Below are 12,327 nucleotides of genomic sequence, written 5' to 3' on the forward strand. Positions count from 1 at the left end.
CTGAGCGATGCGTTCTTCAAGGCATGTATATAGTGTTTTTTCTATTTTTGCTAATCGTTGCATGGCTCTATCGGCTCATATTTGGTTCCGATAGCAAGGGGTAGGGGGTGGTGATTTTTATGAATATATGTTCTCATGTAGGTTAAGAACAAATCAGATTCACAACAAGAGATGTGAATTATACAGTCACAACGAGAGATGTTAATGCGTACCATAATTTGTGTAAGAATAATGCAAGTACAAAGGATGAGAAAATGGATGGCCATGATTGTTGACTGAGAAAAAGTTAACTAATAAATACACAATCCATAATTTTTATATTTGTGAGTTCTCTATTTTTTGCTTTTTCTTTCTGTCCAGCAGCTCAATCCATCTTTTAAGGTGCAATTTTGTAGGGTTTTTTTAAGTACAAAGGGTGAGTTGGGCATAAAACCCCTTTGCGGTGTAATTGAGTTTTTTTGTGGGTGACTTGCACATTATATCTCTTGATGTGCAACGTTTTGTTGGGGGGTGGGGGTGAGTTAGATGTGAGTTGCACATCAAAACTCTTGGCATACAATTGAGTTTGTGTAGTCGACTTACATATTGTATCTCTTGATGTCCGATTTTTGTAGGGTTGTTTAGAGGGTAAGTTGCACATTAGAGCTCTTGGTGTGCAATTGAGATTTTTTGTGGTCGAATTGTACATTATATCTCTGGATGTGCAATTTGGTGGGTTTAGAGGATGAGTTGCACATGAAAACTCTTGGAGCTCAATTTCAGTTTATTTGTTGGTGAGTATCACACATCATAATTTTTGGTGGGCAATTTTTTTAGGGTTCACACGCATGACAATCTGACAGAAATAGCAGTTTGGAAGGGCAGATCATGATCGCAGGCATCGAACGGTCGGAAGCCATCGACAGAGATTTAAGGAGAAAAGCTTATTTATCAGGCGACTGCTGCATAGCCAAACCCTATCTTTATTGCATCGTTGCAAATTGTGTAAAGAAACAAGACCTAAAGAAAAAATCGTTGCAAATCGTTACGAGGCGTATATATAACACATAATGTAACACATATTTTTAGATCGCGTTACGAAAAAAACATAATTATTGTTCTTCTATTTTCATTTAGAATCATAACTGTTGATCTGATTAATGACTCAACAATCTAAACAAATAAAGAAAAGAAACTCGATTAACGATCCACTGTTGTCAGATAAACTGTGTTTTTTATGCACAAGATCTTGTTTTAATTTTAATGTGATCTGGACTAACTATAAATACTTTAGAAAAGCTGATAAATACTCATATATTAGTTGGTGATTGCAATTTCTCATATGAACTAAATGGATTCACTCTATATAGTTTGAAATGGACAAACAATGTTTTTAATATGTAAGTGTATTCTTTTTCTTTATTGGTTTAATTTTGTCCGCTAGACTTTTGTCCACACCAAGTATTGAACACAATTTTTGTAATAGTTGATTTCTAAAAGTGATACTGAATCATGCATCGTATCTAAATAATGTCACCTAATCAAAAATCTAATATAATATTATATTTAATAAAGAAACACTTAAGATAGATCGGGAATGATCTAGATATGTTTGATAGATCGGGAATGATCTAGATATGTTTCAGAGTTTAGACTCCGGAAACATTGATCGATGGATCACCCATTCACACTACTTTCATATAACTCAACATGTATTTTATTCTTAAGGGTGTGGCTATTTTCTCGATTGTTTGATTTTTAAGCAAAAAAGTTTAAATCTCAGTTGACGTATCAGTGTTGTTGGATTAAGATCTTAGAATCATCCCCATTCCACTCTCTCATGTGCGGCCAAGTACGTCGACTGATATCTAACTAAAAAACAGACTACTACTTAATAGCAAAACCGTATTCTTAATTGGTACTAGATGATCGGATACTCTAGCCTCTAGGTTATGAAAGGGAGGTTCACGAACAAAACCGAGATGAGATGGTGCATGCGTGGGAGGAAGATTAGCCCGCCTCGTGTTGTTTCCCATAACTAATCACTTCGCTAGTTTTTTTGTTTTGATAGCATAAACCCCTTAATCACTTCGTTAGATAGCTTGGCGGCTAAGGTAGGTTACCCTTGAGTCCGTGACTGATTGAGTGCTACTACTACAGAACGATTGTTAATCAATTTGTTCGTGACGGCTGTTCCCGTTCTTCGCTACTCCGTATCAGATTTGCACCAGAAGTCACATGTATGTGTGCATCCGCACATGCACAAATGTTCTGCGCCACACGCATGTGCAAATTGTCTTTGCTGAGTTTACATTGTTTTTTTAACTGACTTTACATTGTTGATGGCCTGGCCGGCGGGGTGCCCTTCCAGTAAATGTTTTGGCTTAAAGGTCTAGCTAGTATTCCATCCTTTAGGGATTCGTAAACGAGAAAAATTCTAATCGTGTAATTTTTAGAGTGAATAATTTAATGGTCAACTAAGTCGAACTTTAAATTCGAGAACGTCTTACAATTTTTTTAGATGATCAGAACGTCTTACAATGGATCCGGAGTAGGAGTGATGAAGATCGTTTATGCGATCTTTTTCTCGAGCAGTAACAATCCACACTAGCCGCAGCTCTCAACTGGCACTTTCCCAAACAGCTATAGCCTCGAAAATCAAAGCTGCATGAGTAATAGAAATAAACGCTTCATGAATTTGAGGGGAAACGACATTTTTGGCATTCAGTGCAACCATATCGACGTTGGACGTTACATGGAGTTTGACGAAATGAGTGCCAGTGAAGGAAAGAAACGAGCTCAATTTTTTAAAACGAATGGCCAACGATTCATTCCCTTGGGATCAATAACCTAAGCAAGACCAAATTGATCTGACAGGAACTAACCAAAACTCCCTTGCTACTGCTCGGGATACGCACATTCCTTTTTTTTTTCTCGAGGCCGGATGGATATGCGCACATTACTCATGTATTCATGTGTCTTCTACTTCCTCCGGCCCAAGTGTCTCAAATTTGTCAAAATATGAATGTATTTATACACAAAAAATGTGTAATGTAATATTTCGTCACGTAATATGGGACGGAAGGAGTACTGCTACCAGCCATGAGAGGTTTAGGGATTAGTGAGATGTGAAGTCAAATTTATCAAAATATTGATGCATTTATATAAAAAAATGTCTAAATGCATGTAATATTTCATCACTTAACATGAGACAGAAGGAGTACTGCTACCAGCTACGATAGGTTTAGGTATTAGTGAGAGGTGAAGTGAAACGGACTAAACGAGAGTGAAGAGGAACAAATTAAAGGTGGGTGATTAGCAGGTTGCTTGACGTTATTACATATGTCTCCTTCGACCCCGTACGCGTGTTCTTTTGCGCGACGACCGACATGCATGTACGTGGGTTGGGTGGCTTCTCTATTCTCCATCCCTAACGACAAGTAGAAATTTAAGGAGTTGCGTTCCTAATGATCCAGGTGCCGCTTCCTATCCCATGAGACGCTGACGCGGTGCAGCATTTGCAGGCTTGCAGCTTCGGTCCTTTTAAAAGAAGCTGAATAATGGCCCATCATCGATGTAGTGCTCGGTACCAACGGGCCCAAATTTAGAGCCATCAAGGATTCAAGGTAATGTTGTTATTATGGATGGGCTTCACTTTTGGTCCGTCAATGAGACATTTCCTCTAAAAGTGGAGCATGGTTCTCTAAAAAAAAACTAAAAACAGAGCATGTAAGACAGTCGGAAATGTAGTTTTTCGGCGGCTTGTTAGTGCGAAGTGTTACTCCCTACGTCTCATATTAAGTGGCTTTTTATAACATGTATCTAGACATTTTTTAAACATAGATACCTTTATATTAGATAAATTTGAATTACTTAATATGTGACGGAGGAAGTACTAATGATGGGTTACCGACCCTTGATGCCATATTTTTGCTTTTATTAATATTTAAGAGCCGTTAGAGGACAAGAACACGATTTGTACTCGTATTGGTACCAACCTGAAGCCTCCCATGGATTACTACTACGTGTAGCATGAGTTGGTGTCATGCCCAAGACGTTACACAATTCGTCAATTTTTCCAGCAATCTCCGTTTTTTAGTCCAATTCCCTCTAGTAGTCAAAGAAACCAATTAACCACTCGAATCGAACAACCATATGCAACGTGTTCGTCAAAGTCTAGATGAAAGGCGAGAGATACCAACCGAGCCTCAGAAAACTTCAAATTTATTGATAGGAATCAGCTTCGTCATTAGATACCCATGTGTATTTATTTGCAAACCTTCACATCACCTTTAGAAATAACCTCTTGGATATAGCGATATCTCACATCAATGAATTTGGTTCTGTCAACGACATTGCATCCTCCGTGAGACGTATAACACTTTTTCCAAGACTTATTTCCACAAAGCTCAATCTCAACCATGAAGCTTCCTTGCCAGCCGTAGAAATAGACCTATACTCAACCTCAAGAGTCAGTAATGCCACGGCAGCCCGTGAAGTTGTTTTCCAACGCACAACACAACTGCCAATGGTAAAAACTGTCGTGAATGATATAATTTCGTCCAGTTAACCAAGCAAATAAAAATAAACAAAATCAAGAAGCCCACTTCTAGATATTCCAAAGTGTACGCGAGAACTGAAGGTGCTTGAGGGCATGTACAGCGGGATGACGTCAGTTTTTTCTTAGCGATACCACGTAAGATAATTGCTGACGTAGAATACATGCTGTGTACAATGGGGTGACGTCAGTCTTTTCTTAGCGATGCGAGAAAATCTGACGTGAATAGAGAGAAATGAAAAAAATTCACAAGCCTTCTTTTAATTAAGAGATGATCTCTTTACAAGAATGATAAGGCAAAGATAAGGTAAATTTCCCATTGTACCAGATTCCACTTTTTTTAACATTTATTTAGTTAATTTTATTCATCTAAACATTAATTTTAAGATATAACACTAAGAGATAACTCATTGTACAACATGTTTTGTTGTCTTTTCTAACTGACGTGAAACACTTAAGATAAAACAGTTTTATAAACTATTGTACATGTCGTAAGAAAAGGTCGACATATCAACCTACATGGCGTGAAAGAATTTCTAAGACCTCCTTCGATGGAAAGAAAATAACGTTTCTCTCAATAGAGAAATGGAACATTCCATTTCCCGAAAGAAAAATCTCAATTGCACGGTGGCGTATAATGCCGACGTGTGATTCCGGCACGTCATCCGGTATGCCACATCATCACCTTACCTGAAGCGGTGCGCCACGTCATGTGGGAACGCCTCTTCAACGAGACAGACACCTCGGATCAGTACCCCTCCTTCGACCCGAGTCGGCCGCCGTCCCCTCGTGCTCCACTCGGCAGACTCCGATCCAGACAGCTGCTGCTTGCCCGAACGCTCTCGAGCGGATCCACCCGCCGCCGGCGACCATGGAGGAGGAACTGCGCGCGCTGCTCGCCGACCTGGACGCACTCAAGCAGCGCCCCGACCTCGCCGCTATCGATCGGGTAACCCGCCTGCCGCTCCCTAGATCTTGATCCTTCCTTTTTCTTTACTGTCTCATCTTCTTCTCTTTGTTGCTAGATGCGAGATCGAGTGGTGGGGATGATGAGCCCGGATAGCGCTGCTACCGCCGTCGCTACTCGATCCAAGATCAAGGTACGATCTCGTGGCTTGCCGGGCTTCTAGGTGGCGAATTGGGTGCGCGCAGTTTGTAGGTTTGTAGAATTTACCGTGGTTTGGGAATTGGGACTGGCGCAGGACATGAGCGCGGAGGTGGTGGACAGCAACCCCTACAGCAGGCTCATGGCGCTGCAGAGGATGGGGATTGTCGACAACTACGAGCTCATCCGTGACTACTCTATCGCCATCGTGGTAAGCATCTTTTGCTCTCATCTGGCTTGAAGGCGGTACTTACAAGTTATTAAGCATCTCAAGTAGGAAATTAGCATTGAGCAGACCTGTAAAAAAGGTTCTTTGAGTAGAGGCTTAGGAGGTTAGTTGCGGTATGCATTAAATTATCAGATGGAAATCATGGATCAACCAAACATATAGGAGATTAGAATGTACCGACTGGTGAGTACTGATCACTTGTGTCTATGCCCTAGTTTATGTACAAAGCTTCCCTCAATCAAATTTTGTGGCTACCGACATTTGTTCTTGCCCAAGAGAGTTTAAAATCAATGCGGTAGTGACCAAAATAAATCTTTCCAGTTTGCTCTAGTATTAATATCTTATGCAAGGTTCAAGATACTGGTTTGGAGATGAGCTGTGGTGAAGCTCAGTTATAATGAAATTACTAATTTGTACGATCAACTCAGTAGTTATGTTTCAAACAACCATTGTGTTTTATCTTGGGCTGTTTTCTACTAATGTTTAATTGAATTTTCATGCCAAAAAACAGTTTCCTTGATTTTGCACACGCCATTTCTGCACCAAATTCCTATCCTACTACAGCAACTCATGCTCATGCAAAGTTTTACGTTCTCTGAAATAACAGAACATAAATGGTAGCAACTGTACAGTTGACTTGAGCCAAAAATTTCATAGCTGACAATCTCTAGTTACGAGACAAAATTTTGGAGTTTTGAGTGTTCTTGATAAATTACTACATAATCCACAGGGTATAGGTGGAGTCGGTAGTGTCGCTGCAGAGATGCTCACTCGATGTGGAATTGGACGCCTCTTGTTATATGACTATGACACTGTGGAGTTGGCTAACATGAATAGGCTGTTCTTCCGCCCAGAACAGGTAAGCTTCAAGGAAAATATGTTTTTTTTGTATCCTCTGTTTTGTGCATGATGCCATCATATCTAGTATTTTCTTTACATGTATGATGCAAGTCTGCGACTAACATTATCTATGTCCGTTAGGTCGGAATGACAAAAACTGATGCCGCTGTGCAGACACTTTCTGGAATAAATCCCGATGTTGTGTTGGAGGTGAGAACCATGCCCATTAGTGACAGTTATATGTTTCCCCCTTCTTTCATGAGCAAAGTGATTAAACCTTTTTTTTTTCTTCGTACAGAGCTACTCATTGAATATTACTACAGTGAAAGGATTTGAAGTTTTTTTAGGAAGTCTCACAGCCAGGAGCTCTCATGGGCGTAGCACTGGAGTTGATCTTGTTTTGAGCTGTGTTGATAACTACGAAGCTCGTATGGTTGTCAACCAGGTGAGAACTAGTGAACGTTATACTTTTCATGATTTTGTGTAGCACTTAACCAGCACTGTCAGCACTGCTCATCTATGGCTGATTTACTTTACAAGTTTTTTACATTCGTGGCTGTGCATTTCTGTAATTCAAGGTTGCATTATTTGTTCTGTATACCTGCTTTTCAGGCTTGCAATGAGCTTCGCCAGACGTGGATGGAATCTGGTAAGTACAAAACTGCATATTATTATGATTACTATTATTATTGTTATTGTTATTTATATTATTATTATTATTATTATTATTATTATTATTATTATCTCTTCAGAATGGAATCCAATTACTGTTTTTCTGATATCGCTCTTATTACCTGCACTTGGTGTCTTCCTGCCATTTTTCTATCTCATTGGTACCAAGCACATCAAATATTTTATCACACCTTGAAAAGTCGCTTTACAATCTGTGCATCATAGGATAAGCTCATCCACAATATACTTTTACTATCATTGCTGGTTAGGAGTTAATCCATAGGTATTGTTCAAGAGGTGAACGAAATACGAATCTTTTTGTCAGAACAGGAAAATGCATGACCTGTTTGGAACACAGGAATTTGATAGGAATTTTTAACGAAGCAGTTCAATTCATACAGGAATCAGGAATCTTTCTTGCATCCTAAATGTGGCCTTATTCTCTTAAAGTTCTACTGCCCTACTCCCTCTGTTTCTTTTATAAGATATTAGCTTTGTCCTAATTCAAACTTCTTAAAGTTTGACCAAGTTTATAGAAAAATCTACCAACATCTACAACTCTAAATTATTTTTATTAAATCAGTCATAATATATATCATCATGGTATACTTATTTGATATTGTAGATATTGGTACATTTTTCTATAAACTTGGTCAAACCTTAGGAAGTTTGACTTTTAGTACAAAGCTAGAACATCTTACAAAAAGGAATGGAGGGGTTACTTGCTACAATCTTATGGGGCTGTTGATGCTAGCTAGATGGATTGTAGATACACATATAGTTTAATTTTACTGGTTTGCAAAATAATTCAGAGCATTCTACTGAATTACCGGAGGTTATATTTTCTCAAGTGTGTGTAGCCTTTAAGATTGTATTTCATGGAAATACACATAGATTCTTAGATCATATTACAGCATAAACTATGGATGCTTACTTCGTCTTACTTATATAACAAACCTTAATGAGAAATGAAAAATTAAATTGTTCATAATTTCGCCTACATTTGGTGCTAATACTCTTCCTTCGTAATAATCTCATCAATATGAATGGCTCATGACACAAGAACTTCTGCATCAGGTGTCTCTGAAGACGCTGTTTCCGGTCATATACAACTGCTGATTCCTGGTGAAACTGCATGCTTTGCATGTGCTCCTCCACTGGTAAATTCTTTGCATCTTAGGTTTTGTACTCTCGCTTAATGCCTTAACTGTATGTTATTATGCATTTGATTGTCTTAAATTATAGATTTCAATTCAGTGTTGGCAGTTCTTTTAGTTTCTGCCTTTGTTCCCCTTCATGGTTGCTCAGATGAGGACTTGAGATGTCCCTATGCATTTCGTGAATTTGCATTTTTTTTTATCTTCTGCTAACAAGCTTGTGGTACCTCTGCTTATAGGTTGTAGCTTCTGGAGTGGATGAGCGTACACTTAAGAGAGATGGTGTTTGTGCTGCCTCTTTGCCAACTACAATGGTGACTTTTTATTTGTGTTCCTTTTTGTTTTGTTTCCATTATTTATTAGACAAAAATTGCTGAAAGCTACGTGGAAGCTTGATTCTGATTAGTGACATTCGTGTACCTGTTTCATAGCCATATGTGGGACTGAACTGGTACCTTTGTAGAGTGGATTACAAATGTCCAATACAGTTCATATTACTTGACCTAAAAAAAAGATATACCTTGCTGGAAACAACTGCGATGCAGTGTACAAAGCATTTCTTGACTGAGCACTACCATTCCAAGTGATAATGCATTCTAGTGTCTACTCCTATAGGGTTCTTACCTCAATGTTGACCAAAACTCTTATCCTCAAATTTCTGCTTTTCCCAAGTTTGTTTGCTGATTAACATGTTATTTGCAGGGTGTTGTTGCTGGCCTCTTGGTACAGAATGCTCTGAAATATCTGTTGAAGTTTGGACAAGTTTCCCCTTACTTGGTAATTTCTTGAATCTAATTGCTGCTGTCCTGCAAATGCTGTTGACATATTTTTCCTGACATTACTTTTGGGTCCTCTTTTTTCCTTCAAGAAAAGGAATGCAAATAATACTCTCTTTTTTTTGCACTCATTTTCATTGCTTTATGTGTGTGCAAGACCAGAAATAGTTTCTGCAAGAGAATTTCATAATGTACTGGAAAGGTTGTTCCATTGCAGCACATGTTTATCCAGCATATCGACTTGACATTCTGAATATCCACTAGTTTTTTTGTTCATGTCATGTCTTTGTAATGTTGCAGGGATATAATTCACTTAAGGATTATTTCCCAACAATGGAAATGAGACCAAATCCACAGTGTTCAAATCCAGCATGTCTTGAGAGACAGGTGTGTATTTTCTCCCACACTTCCTTTTTGTGTTAAAATGGTGACCATGTTTCCTAATTACTTCCTGGTGTTCATCATATTGTAGAAAGAATATATGAAATCAAAACCTGAGAGAGATGCAGCAGCAAAGGCTAAGATGGAAGCTGAATCATCCGCAGCAATTGAATACCCGGTTCACATAGATAACGAGTGGAACATTAGGTACATAATTCCACATGAGTATCATGCTTTCTCACCTCAAATTTTGTTTTGCTCCCTATTCTGATTGAATTCCTTGACAGATACCAATATTAGCAGATTTTGATTTACTTAAGATTAGTACCAAGCATTAAAATTAGGTCTTTCTGATCCATGCCATGGTATTGGTGAATTATGCCAGATAGTAATCTAATTGTCCTTTTTAGTGTTTACTACCGTAGTTAATGGAGCTAACAGGATATTAGTGGACTCTGATTATTACCACAAGTAATATCTACAGTCTTTCTGATCCATGGTATTAGTGAGGTCTCACAGATATTATGATTATTGTTCAGTTCGGTGGTTACCCATAGTTCCATACCGGATAATAGATAATTTCTGTTCCAAAATGCAGGATCGCTTGTGTTCTAAAATGTGGTCCTCCCTATATTGCACTATTCTTTATGTTTATGTAGTGCTTGATGTATTTTCAAGATTACGCTTTTCTGCTAAAAATATACTATCTTGACATGCTTGAAGTTGTGTGGACTTCTTACCTCCAGTATATGATTTTTGTATCCAGTGTTGTTGATGATAGTGACACAGCGTCATCAAGCATTCAGAGGAGTGCAGTAGGTAAATCAAATTCTATGATCGTTATCTTTATATACGGCTCCCTGGATGTGTCTGACCACGTTTCAAAAATTATACAGACAGCCTTCCAGAAGGCCTTGTGCGTGAACTTCCAAGTGAAGATTCGTACCTAGAGCCACCTGCATCAGCTACCTCTGCTCCTATCGATGATGATCTTGAGGAGCTCCAGCGGCAACTTGATGCCCTAAACTCATCTTAACCTTGGCGTAAATCTGGCTCACCGGCTTGGGTTCTCCCGAGTGGAAACACTGGATTGGAAAACCAAACCAGATACCATTGTTTGTGTTTGTTCTGACAGAGTTCGCAATTTTACTTGATATAGCATCTACTCATTCGAATCGGGCAGAGAAATGTTAATTGTACTGTTCAGTGGTGCAATTTTGATGAGGTGATATAGATTTTAAGAGGCATCATTAACTTTGTGAACACAGCATCTTTTATTGCTGATTAGAGTTTGCCAGGACCTGACTCGTGCTTACTGTAAAGAGCGAAATGCGTCAGTTATACGACTACTGTTTGTCTCAGATTTAGGACAACTTTATATCAAGTTAGTACAAAATTTGAGACCTTATTATATATCGGATGAAGTATTATTTATTACTACCTCTGTTCTAAAATAAGTTCACAATTTTATTTAGACACGTTTCATTTTGTGATTCGCTCATTTTAAAAAGAATGCGACACTTATTTTGGCAACGAAGTACTATTGACGAATGTTACATGGCCCTAAGACTAAGGTAGTGTTTTGTTGGTGTCACAAAAGTAGAATGAAATGGAATGGTTCTAGTATTTGAGATGTTTCCAGTGTTTGGTTGATAGAATGAATAAATTGGAATGGAACCATATGGTTCTCAGGAAGGGAATATTCTCCGTAGATCCGTAACGAAACCATTCCTCAGATTTTGAGGAACCATTTGGTTCTTCATGGAATTGGTGGGCCCCGCAGACAACTGATTGGGGATTTTCTTTGTTCTTCTCTCTCCGTCTCTCACGCTCTCTCTCTGGTCTAGCACGTCGGCGCCTCGGCGGAGCAGCGACGCGAGGTGACGGCGGTGCGGTGGAGCGGCGACGTGGGCCGGCGAAGGAGCAGCCAAACGGGGTGACGGCGGAGGAGCAGCGACGTCGGGCGACGCGGGCCGGCGAAGGAGCTGCCACACGGGGCGATGGAGGAGAAGCAGCTACGCGGGCGGCGACGGCGGCGCGTGGCGAAAGGGGCGGCCGAGCGGGGCGGCGGCGGCACGGGGCGAAGGGGCGGCTGCGTGGGGCGGCGTCTACGGTGCGCGGAGAAGGAGCAACCACGTGTGGCGACGGCAAAGCGACGGCGTGGCGAGACAGCAGATGTGTGTAGGGATGGAGATGTCGGAGAGAGGGCTGCCATGGCGGCTGCCTGCAAGTGGGGGTGGAGAGGACATCAGTAGGCGGATGTGAGGAGGAAGAAGAACCATTCCATGTTCCTGTTTGTTCCAGGAACCAAACAAAATCCACATCGATTCCACTTTTCCAACCAAACATTGTGACAGAATCGTTCCATTACATTCCATTTTATAGGAGTGGAACGGTTCTATTTCATTCTAATTCACTTTGCAACCAAACACAGCCTAAGGGAATCCTACTTGATTTTTTTAAGTTCATGGCACATGTCCATAACGGCGTTGACCGTGCTGCATGACATTGACATTTTGTTGTGCCGGTGAGCTGAACAAGATGATAACAAGCGCATGCGTCCAATCAGCGGGAGGCTCCGTTGAATTGGCCCCTGCACGATGATGCCACCTCCATCCTATTACAAGCTT

The 12,327-nt window shown here is 39.9% G+C and overlaps 1 protein-coding gene across 1 annotated transcript; it reads left to right on the forward strand.

Annotated features, from left to right (window-relative positions):
* Nucleotides 1-5,281: 5,281 nt before the first annotated feature.
* LOC100824619 (ubiquitin-like modifier-activating enzyme 5) lies at nt 5,282-11,110 on the forward strand. The gene is made up of 14 exons (XM_003574957.4): nt 5,282-5,486; nt 5,563-5,637; nt 5,740-5,853; nt 6,602-6,730; nt 6,853-6,921; nt 7,010-7,156; nt 7,324-7,360; nt 8,461-8,543; nt 8,780-8,854; nt 9,243-9,317; nt 9,617-9,703; nt 9,789-9,904; nt 10,464-10,516; nt 10,594-11,110. Exons 1-14 carry the CDS (start codon nt 5,409-5,411, stop codon nt 10,731-10,733), a joined length of 1,278 nt encoding a protein of 425 aa, XP_003575005.1. The 5' UTR covers nt 5,282-5,408; the 3' UTR covers nt 10,734-11,110.
* Nucleotides 11,111-12,327: the final 1,217 nt, after the last annotated feature.

Source organism: Brachypodium distachyon, chromosome 3 (genome assembly GCF_000005505.3).
Source record: "Brachypodium distachyon strain Bd21 chromosome 3, Brachypodium_distachyon_v3.0, whole genome shotgun sequence".
Classification (NCBI taxonomy): Eukaryota; Viridiplantae; Streptophyta; class Magnoliopsida; order Poales; family Poaceae; genus Brachypodium; species Brachypodium distachyon.